At 31.9% G+C, this 17090-nt stretch overlaps 1 protein-coding gene across 1 annotated transcript in view; it reads left to right on the forward strand.

Moving 5' to 3' along the window:
* The first annotated feature begins 1097 nt into the window (after positions 1 to 1097).
* LOC106459765 overlaps positions 1098 to 17090 on the forward strand; it is an 18908-nt gene continuing 2915 nt past the window's right edge. The window contains exons 1-5 of the mRNA XM_013919417.2: positions 1098 to 1149; positions 5592 to 5718; positions 8347 to 8457; positions 10369 to 10428; positions 14584 to 14778. Of these exons, the coding sequence (XP_013774871.2) occupies positions 1105 to 1149; positions 5592 to 5718; positions 8347 to 8457; positions 10369 to 10428; positions 14584 to 14778 (538 nt within the window). The 5' untranslated portion in view covers positions 1098 to 1104. The remainder of the gene's footprint in view (positions 1150 to 5591; positions 5719 to 8346; positions 8458 to 10368; positions 10429 to 14583; positions 14779 to 17090) is intronic.

Consider the following 17090-nt stretch of genomic DNA (forward strand, 5'->3'; position numbering starts at 1 on the left):
GCCAACTCTTGGGCTACTCTTTTACCAACGAATAGTGGGAATGACCGTCACGTTATAACGCCCCCACGGCTGAAAGGGTGAGCATGTTTGGTGGGACGGGGATTCGAACCTGCAGATTACGAGTCAAGCTCCCTAACTACCTGGTCCTGTCAGGTCGTGCTTGAGATTGAGCCTCAGATTTTAAAAATTTAAATTTAGAAACTTACCTCTGATCCAAGGAGGAGGACAATAAGAAGAAATTCGTCCCGATGCTTTACAGTGGTATAAAGGTGTATATTTAAATACAAGTTTAATACAGACTATAAAACCATGCTTTACAATACAAAACTAGAAGTTATAGTAATTCCTCATCCAAATAAAATAAAAGCCACAATATATAAAAATTCAATGATAACACCCCCTTCATTAATACATTCGCAAGTGAAATTGGTATGTCATAAGCAATTAGTATAAAAGATACCATGTATTCAACAGGAACAGCACTTTACATGGCATATGAACTAAGTATCCTAGTTAGTGACACCAAGGTTTAAGCATAGCTACCAAAGTTAGAACTGCTGACTAAAGGAAAGGGCAACCAGTCAACATCACGCACTGCCTAAACAACTACTCTTGACGGAATAATGGAATTAACTATCGCAATTATAATGCCCTCGAAGCTGAAAGAACGTAATTTACTCGGTGACATATCGCGACCGAACTGTCTTCGACTTCACGGGATTTGGAGAGTTAGTATAACAGTTCATTATATCGTGAAATAACACGAATACAACAACGATTTTTGTCAACTTAAGTAACTTTCCTCATAATAATTTACAGGGAAGGTGTAAAAAAATCCAGACACACTTTGGCTTGATTTTAACGAATGTTACTTGATAACGATGAAAAGAACGTCATCTTTATAATTTTATAGATATTTTTACTCGTATAATGAAATCAAAATGCGTGCTAATTTTTGTATCCGAGTTTTATTTGTTATGCGAACACGCATATAAACTTGGCTTACCTTGCCATTTATTCAAAATTTATCAATTGAATACGATATATAACTTGAATACAAATTACACTAGAGGACCTATTGAAGTACCTAGGATTAATGTTACAATGGCGACCCCGGTAGGAGAAGAAGTTCATCTGACCTCGTACCAGGTTTGAATGAAAGTTTTTAAATAATTAAAGTCAGTAAACAGATTTTACTATTTATTAGTTACATATTTTAATAACACTTGTTATTTAAAGCCATCCAAGTAATGAGCTGTTGCTAGTGGTAGGGCAAATAGGATTTTATTTTTTAAGTTGTAACTTCTATTTCTAATGTAATTTGTAAAATGTAACTTGTATCTACAGAAACATTTTACGTAAAATATGAATACAGATTACAAGTCTAAAGATATTATATTTTGCATTGGTTAGGCCACATTTGGAGTATTGTGTTTCGTCTTGAGATCCTTACTTCAGAAACTGAGATTGAGAAAGGAAACTGTTGGAAAATGTTTATACTATATATTTATTTCAATAATTTAATTCTTCAATATGAAACTGATATAAAACAATTCCCAGTTATGATCCTATTAGTAGTACTAGTAGCTGAGCTTCTATAATTTAAAGAAGCCCAGCTACTACTACTACTACTAGGATCATAACTGGGAATCGTTTTATATCAGTTTCGTATTGAAGAATTAAATTATTAAAAAAAAAAGGCTATTGGAAAAATAAGGCATGGAATGTGGCATTTACTTTATTACTTGTATCTCCATAAAGCAAAAAGTTTACTTTTTACAAATGGATAGTTCAGCTTGGAGATGTATAGTCTAAGTGAGAAATTCCATGGAAAGTCACAATGGTTTACATGGGTAGAAGAAAATGTAGAAATGGGTAATTTGGTCTGAAGAAGTGTCCTGCAATACAGAAAGTGAAGTTTAGGTTTTATCTATATATTTACTGCAAAAAGTAAGACATTAAAACTTATATTAAATTTAAACTATAGATTCTTTTAATGCCAAGTTTATTTCTATACACTAAATTTTAAATGTAACTCTTCAAATGTTGTGACAAGAGCACTTTGACATTTTACAGAGTTACATTTACAATTTAATTATATTAATTTATTATCAATGTATAAAAATAAACTTGGCATTAAAACATGATCTATAGTTTAAATTTAATATTATATAAAGTAATTTGATCTAAGTAATTTTTATAGAAGTAATTACCTCTTTTCACTTGTAATCAGTATGTTATAAATATATGACCCATTATATTGTACCCTATGGAGTTTTTCATCCATTTTCATTAATTATTTTATTTCTGGAGCCTGGGGAAAATGAACTGATAATTAATTATTTAATTTTTATCTGCCAGATCATCTGGGAATATTGACTGACAGGATTATAGCAACTCTTAATGTTCTCCACAGTATAACATTACAATGCATATATGAGAAATTTCAGTGTATTTGATTTAAATGCTTCCAATTATAACAAAATTCAATTACTGTTGTGACAAATATTTGCTTTTTTACCATCTGTAGTTGACTTTAATAAAATTGTATATGAAAAACAATAAGACTGAATTTGATTGTTTTCTGTCAAGGTTATTTTATGTGTGAAAGAATGCTTCTATTCCCTTGTAATAATATATAGTGATAACAAAAACATAAGTTCTTATAGTTCCATGCCTTCAATTATTCGTGGGTTTTAGTGCCAAGGAGTGTTAGGTGTGTTTTTATTTTTATTTGGGTAATTTTTTTTTGTTTTACATTCCTTTAGATGAATGAAACCCCTCAGACCCAGCCAGTCCTTAATTTGTTTTGGTTTTAAGATTTTGTCGATAGAGGTGTAGGTGAGTCATCTATTTTACATTTCTATTACAGATGATTTTCTCCTGAATTCTATGGATTTGGGGTTTATTATTTCCCAAATGCCCCAGCCAGGTGCCCTGGAAATATTATGACATGTTCCAGGATGTACCTTATATGAATTCACAGAATACTCCAGGGTAAAATGGTGCCTCAAGGCATGGCATAATGGGTCATATCCTAAAAAAAACAGGCAAAAATTGTACTAGCTTTAATACAAGCAACAAAGAATGCCTCTATGGCTTCAGTGATTTATATGCCATTGTACAATGTTATTGAGTGGGCTTCCATCCATATTAAATGTGATCCAAATATTTCATTATCATGTGCTTACTTCCTATACGATATTGTACCTCTTCTCACATAACAGCTTTTCTTGACTTCTACTGCCTGCTACATGTGCAAATTTTCACTCGCCACTAGCCTTGATACTTCCACCTACTCTCACATGTTTTCACATGAGGCAGCTGCATAATAGCATGAAAATGAGCATGCGACAGCCCTCCACCAATAGGTATGTGACTCAAGTCCTAGCATAGCTAACTCCCTCTATGCAGCTTAACTCAACTTCACTTCTCAGTTGGCACTCATGATGTTTAGATGTGTTTTTCACTTGAGCTTACTCATGGAATTTCAATCAGTTACTTGTTTTTTTATACAACTCTTTTTCTTATTTTTTGTTACACTTCAGTCCTCCAACTTTACATGTCTTTAATCTTTTTTTTTTAGCTCCCTTTGTGAAGTTTTTATTATTTCCACTCATAGTTATCATGAATTCAGAGTATAATGTTACTATTACTACCACCACTGGTCCTCCAGCAGTTACCTTTACCTAGTCTACATTGGCTTTGGTTCCACAGTTATCGGCAGAAGACATTACAGCCTTGGCTCACTGGGAGTTAGATACTTTCATGCAGGTTTCAGAGTTGCCTGAAGATCATCCTGTCATGCCTTGTTCAGGGGTACCTTAACAAGAGGACAATGATTTTGACAGCCTGTTTCCTCTCCCATCCTATACCACACAGTCATGTTTAGCTCCAGTGGGTGCACCCAGGCCTCCTCCTTTCTTGGAGTTGATCCACCAGCTTTATGTTTTGTCCTTGTTTCCCATTTTCCTTGATTCCTCTCTTTCTATTTTAAGTGAGACATCTTTGGTTGAATAATTTGTTCTCCCCTCCTCCCCTCACCAGATATTGGGGTTCATGCCAATAGCTTTGTGGACCAATTACATTCTGAGGCCAGTATGCCTCAATCCTCACGTAATATGGAAGCCCATGCTTTCGTTTATCATTGGTCTGAGTTTCCTTTTTTTTTGTACTCACAGCAGTAGGATTCTCTTCTACCTCTGTAAGGTTTGGATCCCAATACTTCAGTCACATTTTCACAGCTTCAGGTTTCCCATATCCACCTCACATGTAGAGTCGTCAACTTTTTGAAGACCATAGATAGGCCTAATTAAAATGTTTTTAACTGTGTACCAGTTTAACGTTGAATATTATTTATGATTTTAACTTTATACACAAGTGCCAAAATACTATAAGCCAGTTTTGTTATTAGTGATTTAGGTTTGTTTCTAAAGCTCCAGTATTCTATTTCATCTTGGATACCAGTACGTACGATCTGGAGGAGGCTTTAATTATTATTCAGATGGATATAAATACCAAAATTAACATAAATGTAGCTGTACCTTTGTATTAGATTTTTTTTTTATGTTAAACAGCATTTTGGACTTTTATGAATTTTTCATGAATCATTTATAAAATAACTTTTTAGTAAACTAACACATGCCACATGAGCCAACCTGGTATCTTGATGTAGATTTAAAAACATGAGTCATTCCAGAGAGGTTTGGGTTTTTTTTGATTAGACAAAAATAAATATTTGGCACTATTTTCAAGATTTAGATCACTGGACCAAACCCTTGACCTGACCCAAGACCATGTGAGCCAACATGGAGAAGTTAACATGAAAATGTAAAGTAAAACAATGTAGCAATGAAACACACTTGGAATGTTTCAGATTTGATTGTAATTGTGACAGTTTAAGTGTAACAATTAACCTAAACCATCAGATGAGGGAAGCACTTATTCTAAGATATCCCAATCGATATGACATATGAACTGCATCAGAGATTAATTACTGCATTGACAGTGAAACATAAAACAATGGGCAGAATAGTATCATTATCCTCAAGAAGGGTGATTGGAATCATATATAAGAAAACATTAGTTTCAATATTGTGTAAAACTAATGGCACAGTAAAGCCCAAAAATGCAGTGTTGAAGCAAAGGCACAATGCATTACAAGATGATATCCCTAGTGATTCTCATATTAAAAATGCCATTTCTGCAATTAAGATTAAATATAAGAGGGATGGTATAATGTTCAGTATGGTATCACTATAGTACATATATATTTCATCATGTCATGTTTTCATTAATATATATATGAAGTTGTTTTTATGAAGTTGTGGAAAGCTTCATTCATCAAAATATTTTGAAATAACCCTAAATTACCGGTTTCCAAAATGACTTCTTTGTTGACCATCCTATGCTCCGTACTAAAATATGCAGGACTGGCTCTTGTGGAAGATGTTAAAACAGAATATCAGTGTCATGTTGTTAAAAAAATGGATGATGATGATACTAAAAAATTACATTATAAATCTCTATCTTATCAAAGTTACCATTAAAAAATACTACTGTTTGTAAGCTGATTTCTCCTACTATTCCAGATAGATGAATCAAACAGTAATAATGCCTCACCACCACCTTATTCACAAATACCAGGAACAGTGCCTATACATCAAGGAAGAGGGTCAGGCCCACCACCCTCCTATGATGATGTTGTTAACCCTAATGGTAAGACACTTTTGTTGTAACAATTATTATACTTTCTTAGTTTTTACTTGGATCTTTGTACATTTTAATTAAGTCCAATTTGGAATTATGAACTTAAACAATGTTTATAGTGATTCTAACGAGTTTTTTTTCTTCTCATAACCAGAAACTCTGAAGCTGGTAGGTTTTAAATGTTTAGTAGCAAGTACTGCTACCAGTTTATTCCTTAGTAATCTTTTCAAATGTAGAGAATGCTCTCCAAAACATTTTAATGTTTTTCTTCACTATTTTTCCAAAATTAAACTAGTTTCAAAGAATATTATCTCTTCTCAGTAATCCTAGGATTAACTGTACCAAAAATAAATCAAACTCTATTTGAAGTGATGAATTTAAGTCATTTTAATGGTGGTTTTGATGCATTTCTTTCTCTTACCTAGATACTCTTTTATAATGCTAAACTCTGAAAGTCTAGCAGTGATTTTTTCAAAATTTCTTAATGTTTTCTCTCATTAATTCTAAGGGAGAAAGAAAATCATTTTACACATTTGATCCATCTTTTTATTTTATTTCACTCCTTAGTATTAGATCTGTTTCTGAAAGTACACTTGTAAGCCTATGCTAAGCAAATATAAACAAAGATCAAACATTACTACAAGTGTGTAAATTAGTTCATATTATTTGTATTTTCAATGTTTTTATTTCACCAGGTTTATTGACAAATTATACCATTCTCAGAAATGGTCTATTCCAGAAGTGAATTTAAAAATTAATGAAGCTTTAAATGATTTTTTTGTTGCTTAATTATTGCTGAAGAAAACATAAAAGCCCTCATAATATGCTGTGCAGTGATTTATGTTTAAATATCCAAGTTTTGAAGTTGTGTGAAAAACTGTGTGTTGAGAGAGAAAACAAAAATATACCAAATAGTATTAGTATGTGATACTTTTATAATTGTGAAGTTAATACAGGTAGATGTCTTTAATCAACAATCCATTTGTTTAGTTTTAAGCACCATTCAAGTATAGTTAGTTTTCAAAATAAAATATTATCTTTCAAATTAACTTCTTGAATATTTGTTTTTAACATGAATCTCTGAATCAATCAGATAAGTCCACATACAGTATTACACCTCCAGAAAGCACACATTTGATATCTCCTCAGCTCTCTTGTATATTTTATGGAATATGCTTTATCATGTGAGGAATCCAACAGTGTTCATCAACTCAAAAACTGTAAAGAACTGAAAAAGATATATTGAATTTTATTTTTGGTACATGAAGACAAATTCTGTTCAATTTTGCCTGAGGTTATCTGTAGAGGTTCTCATGAAGCCAGTAATCACCATGAGCTTTTAGGACAACCAACAGATTTTTTATCAAGATTGCATATGTCTCAGAGGAATTATGTCAGAAGCATCTGATTCAAAGCATACTTGGAAGTGTCAGATAGTAAAATGCTTGATATGTTATCAGTAAAGCAGATGTGGATGTGATTACGTTGGAATGTCAGTTGTAGAGAAAACAAGCTGTGAAAGAAGCCATGGAAGGATTTCCATTGGTGCTAATAAAAAATGCCAAATGGCCAAAGGGAAGTATGCATCTATAGACCAGGTATTTTCACAGAATTATAAAGAAGTGGACAGCCACAGCCAAAGTGGTGAAAGTAGTTGATTTTGGAGAGAGAAAAACAACACTATATCCATAGAAAAAGCCACAGCAAAATATTCCTCAGACCAAGTCCTACTGATCTCTATATTGTATTCAAACTTTTCTGGATTTCCACATTTCATGTGGTACCTACTTTGTTACTAAAAATTAAACAACTTGATTGACTCGAAGATTCATTAAATGTAATATTATTTAAAAAAGAACAGTTTGTACAGATAAATGAATAATTTGATTAAATATTGTAGTATTTAAAACTTAATTACAAAAATGAATATTTATATGTGGCAGCTTCATTAGAATGGGTGTGATATATTATGAAGACTTAAAGAAAACAAGCATATCAAAATTTAATTAATAACTCAGTAACTTTCTACAAAATTTAATGTAATTGACATATAGGCATTATATTCATTCATCTATGATCTTATAAAATCTATTCTAATGACAAGTTGCATTATAGTTCACAACCTTTATATATATAATTTTTTATTTTTAGGAGACAACTTTTGGTTGTTGTCAGATTACTTGTCACAAGTAATCAAAAGAACAGATGAGACTGATGAAAAAAAAAATCATTTATCCTGCAATGTATACTATTATGTCTGTGTCTGAAAAAGTTTGTCTTTGTTGATGGGCACTTATTTTTATGCTATAATTAAATGTTTATATGTTTCAAGTGTATTATTATGAAACTATAGCAAATGTGTTGATACACTTGCATGTAGAATGTATGTTTTAATTTCATGATGCATTATATGTAACTCTTGAATAATTTTTTCCATGATCAAGATCTTCCTAAGGAGAAGCTAAAATCTTAAAATTTTTGTTTATGAAGAAATTGTACAAAACATTTATAGGAATTTAAAAAAAAAGAAAACTTAATTTTGATATATTTAGCCCAGTTCAAACTCTAGAAAATGTAGACAGTTAAACTGTGTTAATTTATGTCACTACTAAGTAATTCTAACTTCACAATTTGTAGCTCCTCCACCCACCTATCAATCTTTGTTTGGTCAAGTTCGAGAAGCAAGGAAGAACTCAAGTGGAGTTGTGGACTTTATTAGGAAGGTTATAGTGCTCATATTAGGAACACGTAAGACTTTTACACACTTTATGCACCTAAAAAGATAAACTTTGTATTATCTCTTGGTTGTTTTGAGTCTAAATTTGAGGAAACACGAAGAAAAAGTCTAAATGATAAAAAAACAACCTTTCACTTATGAAAAAGTATTTAATTTATTTATATGTTAGATATTTAATTTTTTCTCTTATATTTTAATACCAGAAGGCAGTAAAATTCCACTAGCCTAACACTACTAAATTTTGAGTTTGTTCTGTAGTGTAATATCCCAGTGCTAATGCTGTTCTGTTTGCATAATATCTGCATGTGTTGAAAATCCTCCTCTACATTTAATTATTCAAATTTACAAAAATTACAACTGTTGTTATTTTTTTCTTTAAGTTGTGAAATATTTACTTTGAATGCAATGTTTTATCGGAGATGAAACAGCTGTATTTGAGTAGAATTAATTAGACTTGTGCAGTCTTTTTCGTAGGTGTGACAGAAAAGAATGAAGTTTCAAATGTTGGACCACCTTGTAGTTGTTTCAACTTCTATGTATATGTATAAGTAGACTGGAAAACTTGTTCATGGATTTTAAACTTTATATTCTGAATATAACTTAAGTATGTCAGGAATACCAGACTGTCACATGTAGACTGGTTAAACTGTTTATTTATTTTACATTTACATCACACATGCTGTAGTAGATCAAATAATTTTTAGTTTTGAATATAGATATGTATATATATTTTCAATGTATATTAGTTTAGTCATTATACTTAAAAAAATTGTAGAGCTAGTAGAATTTCATTTTGGTATAGCTCATTTCTCATACCTATTAACCTGATGCTAGTACATAAAGAAAACTTTGCACATCTACATTAAAACTTGATAAGTTTTGGTCACATTTATTGTGTAACATGACATTAGCATTTGTGTCATATCAATTTTACAGGTGTATAGTTGATTAGCATGATGAACTTGTTACCTTATTTATCCAGCTGATAAGTCAGACTCAGAACAAAGCATTTTAAATTGATGTTATTGAATGATAGTATTGAATGTACAAGTAGAAATTAACATTTATCTTTATTTCTATATTAAAAATATGGAAACTTGGAAATGTAATTACATATTGAGTAACTTATTTAGGCTCATAAGATTTAATTATTATTTATATCACAATCCTGTGAAGAGAATATTTTTGATAAGGGAAAATGATTTATTGTACACAGTACACACTTTTATATTTCAATTATTTTTTAATCTAAATATATTATACTCCAGAATTTAAGTATTAGCCTATACTATCTTAACATTTCCTATAGCCCATATTGTTTAATTTAATTAGCCATTTCCTGAGTAATGTGTAACTTATTATGCAAGTTTTATCATTCATAAAAAGCCATAACAAACATTAGAATAATATTGTAGCTCTGACATAAAGCTATTGTGTAGTAGATATAAAATGATTAAGACTTGCATAGTACCAACAGAAGAATCCAAATGACTGAATGTCTTTTGTAGATATGCAGGTTTTCAGAAATTAAGGCTGCTAAAGCAAACTCTTGTTACCATGACAAATGTGTCAGAATTGAAGACTTTTATTTTAACTAGGTAAATGAACTGCATGAATGTTGCATACTTTATGCTTTGGACTTAAGTGGAAGCATATATAATCTAAATTTATAAAACAACTCATTATCTGTAAAGAATTTTTATAGATATGAAAGTTGAATGGATAAATCATAATTTCAAGAAGAGTATTAACAGTTGTATACTTAACAGTTTACAAATTTATATTTTCACACTTGCACTTTTGGTCTTCTGTATTAATAGACTTCTTTGAAGTCACCTTGCACAACTCTTAACATTTCAATGTGCTATTCTGTCTGTCTATTGCAGATTATAATGACATGTTTTTTAACCATTTCTTTGTAGTTGGATGCACAGTGGTTATTGGAATAACTGTTGTTATTCCTTTCTCAATGATTATCATTGGTAAGCATATTATATTTCAATAACTTCATTGGGAAACATTTGTCAAAAGTGTGATTGTCATATAACTTGTCTTTTTATCATTATAATGATGTTTAAGTCACATGAAGATAAAAATGTATTACCGATTTCTTTACTTTGAGTAAATATTACAAAAAGCATTCATATTTGTTTATAATACAATCTCATTTCCGATATGGTACATCACCTCTGCTCACATGTATAGCTATTCTCGTTCAGTGCTTCCTTCTATGTGCAAAAATGTTTTTACATGCCACAAGTCTTGAACTCCCACATATCCCATGATCAACATGGTTCAGTCATTATATAACAACCATTGTGACACATGTGACTACCTCTAATCAATGCTACAGAACTATCACTTCTTATTAGGCAGTGATTAAGTGCAGACATTTTCCAATTGTGCTCTTTTTATGTGTTCATTTCATTTTTTTGCAAAGTAGTGATTTACTTGATTTATTCATTTGCTACAGTTAGTTTTCTCTGTAGTAATTTGCCACATTAACCAACTTTTTATTTATTAACTTTTTTTTCTTTCTCATATTCAATGGTTTAAGATGAATTCCGAAGTTTGTGTTTTTACAACTTCTAATATTATTACCGCTACTTTATGTACCATTACTGGCTTCAGGTCTGGGGTTCTTGACTGAGGATTTTTTGGTTTTCATTCATTGGGAGATTGATTGTTATATATGATGTAATTTTTCTCCCCACCATGTTCGGGTTCTTCTTGCTTTGTCTGAACCTGTTCATGGCGAGTAGGTTTTCCTTTTTGTTTTGTTTTTCCTACTCCTTAATATGTTGTGCCTTCCAATGCATATCCACGAGACCTACTAGACCTTTCTCTGCCTTTTTGGATATGGTTTCTCTGGTGTGTTCCATTTTTGCTGTTTTCATATGATACTATTCCTCCTTTTTTTACATGACACCCTTCATTAAGGTCCCTTGCTTTCCCTCCTTCCCCTGACATCCAGATTCATGCTGAGCATTTTGTTTTTCAGTTGAGGACTGGTTTTAGCATGATTTGTCCTATATGAACTTCTGATCTTTATGCTTTAAGCGTCAACAAGCTGATTGACTATTTCTTGACTTACAACTGTGGAAGTCAATTTGCCAGTATTGGGGGCTGTTCCTGATAATGCTATCCATTTCTCCCACATCCATTTTCCCACCTTTGTCTTACTCTTACAGCTTTTTTGTGAGGCACTCCACCAATCCCCTGAGGGTTTTTTGAGGGGATACACTTTCCCCCCCTTCCTCCTCCTTGGTGCTATTGCCCTCTTCAGCCCTATTCTTTCACATGTGTTTTTGTTGCTGTTGAGATCGTATTGGGAAGGATGCTGTCTTTTCACAGGTTTTTCTATCTTCCCTTTATCTTCTTGACTTCCGGATGACTATTTTTGGAGATTTTCCAGAATCATTGGAATCGTGTGGATTCTGTGAGTCCACATTTGATCATTTAGTCTTTGGTTCCTCGTTTTTCTCATTCTGATACCACGATCTCTCTCATAACTGTTTCTCATCCTGCAACCTCCTGTTCATACCAATAGACAATCAAAATTTCACTTTGTGTCTTGAAATCAGGTTCATTGTTTCAGCAGTTCCAGTGACTTTCAGGTGGTTTCTGGTCCAATGGGGACATTTTGGCTGATTTTGTTCCACTGTAGTGGTTATTTCCCAATTTCCCATGGAGTCCTTTATCACACTCAATGGTTTTTTTTCTCCAGGACTGTGGATGACCAAGGTCGACATCTCAAATGCCTATCTCCATATTTATATTTCTCATCAGTCCAGATGCTTTCTTCAGTTTGTCCACTACAGGGTTGTGTATCAGTTTTGCACCTGGTCTTTTGGGCTTGCTTCGGCATTGTATGTATTTTATAGTGTGAACATGGCATTTCCCCAACTTCTGCATGCTCTAGGGTTGTGTTGTAGCATCTTGTGTAGGTTGGGTTATAAGAATGATGACATTTCCTTTTACCTACTCACTATCTTATCCATTTGGATGTATTTTTCCACATCCCCCTCATTCAGGCTCATCCTTCTCCATTTTTATCTGTTCGTTAGTGTTTTCAGTTCTCTGGGCATTTCATGCTTCCTAAGTTTCTGCACAAAATGTTCTATTGCTTTTGAAGACTTAGGCTTCTAAGGAAGCCCTTATTCTTGTAGGTTCTCTTCAGTGTCTTCACAGCCCATGGAATCCTGCTCGGGATCCCGTGGACTCCCCAGTTACACTTTCTCCTTCCCTTACTGTCTATCTGCATTGGTGATTGAACAAGGACAGCACAGTGAAGGGAGTACCACTTCCTGCACCTCGTCTATATTTGCAGCAAGTCACAGATGCTTCTCTTCAAGGTTGGGGAGTGTTGTTCATCAGCAAGAGGATGCTAGGCAATGATCTCGAATCATAATTTCTTACCATTTCATCATCTTGGAGATTAGTTGAGTAAAACATGCTTTAGTTCACTTCCACCATTCTTACCTATTTCAATCACTATGGGGGCAGCCTTTCCTGTTCTCTTTATGGTCAGACATTGGACCTCCTTTATTGGGCCCATACACTGCAGATAAATCTCCTTGTGTGTTATGTTCTAGGTGCTTTTCACCTTGTGGTGCATCGTTTTTCAAGTCCCGACCAGGTTTATCCCATGGAGTGGTTTCTAAACCCTGAGGTTTTCAAGTGGCTATGCATTCTGTGGGGTGCTCCTCATTTGGATACTTTTTGCCACTTTACTCCACTGCCAAATTAGCTCTTTTTGTGGTCTCCAATTCATCATCCTCAGACCCTGGCAGTGGATTTTCTCAGTCAGAATTAGTCCAGCAGGTTCCATTTACATTCCTTCCAGATTTGTTGACTTTCTCATCATTTGGTTATTCCAGATTGATTTTTCCTACTCAAAACTTTATGTATTTATAACATGTGACTGAAAAATCTAGTACTCTAGTAGCAACAATATTACACATAACTAGAGAAACTTGGAAGCTTCGAGTAAGATGAATCAACAATAATACTAAAGCCTAGTACAACTATTAAACTGTATACACAACACATGACTCATACAAAGCTATGTAACAAAACTTGTCATAACTATTAATTTTAAAACAATCAACCTTCAACACTCTTGTTATAAAAACTAAATAATCATTAAATATTAGGTCACTAAATGAACTAAATAATAACTCTTGCACTAAATGGTCTTATATATCCACCAGGCATCCATGCAACTGGTAAACAAACAGCAACTTTATGTACAAATTAAGCAGTCTATTATTTCATAAGTCATTATAATTATACAAGTTCTATAATCAAATGACATGTTATGTTAATATCTTCACGTGTTGTCAAGGCTTGAACTTGGACTTACTTCCTTGTATAAACAAAACACCTTTTATGATGCTGATATTTCTATACATCTTCATTTTGGAGCACTGTGGTTTAACTTGATTGTAATATGAATCACTGATGACCTCTTGATATCTGTTATAGTTTATACGCACATCCACACTATTAAGGTTGTTCTTAGAAAAATTGTCATAAACTGATAAAACAAAGAAAACAAACTGATATAAAAAAAAGATAAATCAGGGATTGAAATATTACATACCTGCATTCCTGAGAAATTAACTTTGCATGAGGAATTTCCAGCTATGTCTATTAAAATTTAAACTTAGTAAGTGTAACTTTAGATTTTATTATTATTTATGATTTATTACACTTGAATCCTATACTGTTTATATATCACTTAATTACAAAACAGTTGTTAGTTTTCTTGGAGTTCATTGTAAACCTTCTTGATTAGGGATAACCTGTTGAAAATATCCTAATTGACAACCCTTGAAAACTGACATTTTTTTATAGATATTAAATATGCATTGTTGTTGTTTTATGTGGAATTGTAATTGAAATTAATTTGATTGATAACACCCCGTCATTTAATGTTTAAAATAATAATGCTGAACTAAATAGCAATCAGTTGTAATGGTAATATTTGTTCTGCTATTTGTCTAAAATTTCATTTTATGTCAATCGACATTACGATACTCGTATGTTGATTCAATAAAGTATCTGCTATCCTATTAAAAGATAAATAAATTTTTATTTCAACTGTTACATTTGTGAGTGTTCTATATTTTTAGGCTCTTCTTACATTAATGCTTGTCCAGCAGAAACCAAAATTCCAATATACCTCATTGTAGCTGGAGTATTTGGTGTTTTGAAGAATGCATTAAATTTTTGGTCAAGGTGTAGGAGGACTGAGGAAGAAGACCAACTTAAGCAGAATCCACAAGATACTATTTTAAACTGTTTCCTTTTTGCTTGGTTCATAGCAGGTAAAAAAAAGTTTAAATTTTTTTCTCCTAATTTGCTCCAGTGTGAAAAGTACAAATTGGTGGTGTATTTATAGCTTAGATTTCTTAAATATCTTATGATAAAAACACAAATTAAAAAGAAACAAAGTATTAATTATACTGTGTGATGTTGCAAGTTTCTTTTATTTATCAGCACACACACACTCTCTATCTCATTTGCATATTTAGTTTTCTTTTAGGAAGGTGTATGGTTGAAAGTTAAAGACGTTTTGTTTTCTTTGTTCTTTATTTACTTCATCTTTACTCTAAAACTTGATTAGGCATATTCCTTATTTAATTAGTCATGTCACATTTGTTTTGTTAGATTTTTATAATGTTATTATTTTATTACATTTTTAATTTCTCTATGGTTTTTCTAGCTCCAGACACCTTGGCACTATGGAACTTGCTCACTTTCTTTCAGTTAATTTATGATGTAAATAGATCATTAACACATACATATTGAAGTTAAGTGTCTTATGGTTCTTGAAGAATGGATTAACACCATCTGCTTATAAAGAAAACATGTACAAACAGTAGTTTGAGTTCAAACCATTATATTAAAAAAAAATCTAAATAATACATTTGCGTGAGTATAAAAAGGCTTATTGAGAAATATTATTTTGTTTTGAATAAAGAAATTTAGAAACAAGTGATTCTGAACCTTTTAGATTATTAAACACTAATGGAATGGATCTAAAGTTTGCTTTGTAGTATTGTGACCTTTTCAGAATCAGTAAGATTTTAATGACTTATATGTTTTCCTTATAAACATGGTTTCAGCTGCTGCTCCCCAAATTACATTTTGTAAATTGGATCATGAATTAGGTTACAAAAAAAACTTATAGATTGATTGGAAAAATGAGAACATGTGACTGCCACCTATGGGCACAATTACAGAATTAAGTTATGTGATTATTGTAATAAACTATTTCATCAAAAAACAATTTATTGCATGTTATTCACTGTGATAATTTTGAAAACATTAATAATGAGAAAATTATCTGTAGCCTAATAACATTTAGGAGCATAAAAGTAGTTCTACCAACATTTTGGAGAAGTTTGAAATTATATTTAAACGTAGAATGTTAGTTCTCGCTTTTACAGTTGAAATTGTAAAAGACATCTGTGGTTCTCAGATTTGGAAACAAACTTCTGGCTTTTGCATTTAGATTTAAAAAGTTAGCAATGGTTTCCATTTTTAAAAGCAAAAGAAAACAGTTTTATTTATCCCTACATTTGAAAGCAAAGATATATATAGTTTTACCCTTCATGATTAGAAACACAAAAATTTCTTTTCCCTCCACATTTGGAAGCATTATTCTTTCCACATACATATTAGCAGAATGTTATCCCTAGTTCTGACATTTGGAAATTCATAGTTGTACGTACTTCTTAAAAACTAATGCCCTAGAATTAATTTATATCTTACTCAAACTTAAAATAATTTCTTGACATATATTCTTTGGGGTTTAATTATCTGCAATAGTTTATTAATAAATTTACATACAAATTGGTTTAATTATACATAAATATTTGCCACCAAAAATAAGGAAATCTAACATTTTGCAATTATGATTATTTAACTCTTTTTATTATCAGTTTTTGAAAGGGGTGGGAGACATGTTCCATGGCTACCAAAAAGTTCATAATTTGTGATTTTTTTTAATTTGAGCAATATTAATTCTAGAAGGCCATTTATACACAAAAAATCCGTTTCATATAACAAAATTAAAGTGGCTGGGACTCTTGTATTTGTAATTAGTTCTTCCTTACCTTTAAGACCACTTAAAATTCCTTTTTTTTCTCGTCAGTTCTAAATTTTGTTATTTTGAGGTAATAATAAACTATCCCAACTTTGTGATGGTATTTGACATACAGTAAAGTGACTACTTATTCTATAATCAAGTTATGTAGTATTTTGTGCTATCTACAAATGTTGTAAAGTTTAATAGCTTTATAAGCACAAATTAAGTAATGAAGAACAAACACAAATTTAAAAAATCATGAAGTTTATTACCCTGACTAGTTTGGACATACCATGTCATAAGTCAAAACTAGTGAGCATAATCAACTTCATATTTTTGTAAATTTGTATTTGTTCTTCCTTATTTAACTTGTTCTTATAAAGCTACTAATCTTTACAATACTTATTCTATAAAGCCTGGCCAGGTGGTTAGGGCGCTCGACTCGCAATCTGCGGGTCGCGGGTTCGAATCCCCGTCACACCAAATATGCTCGCCCTTTCAGCCATGGGAGAATTATAATGTGATAGTCAATCCCACTATTCATTG

This window comes from Limulus polyphemus, unplaced genomic scaffold (genome assembly GCF_000517525.1).
Source record: "Limulus polyphemus unplaced genomic scaffold, Limulus_polyphemus-2.1.2 Scaffold658, whole genome shotgun sequence".
Taxonomy (NCBI): domain Eukaryota; kingdom Metazoa; phylum Arthropoda; class Merostomata; order Xiphosura; family Limulidae; genus Limulus; species Limulus polyphemus.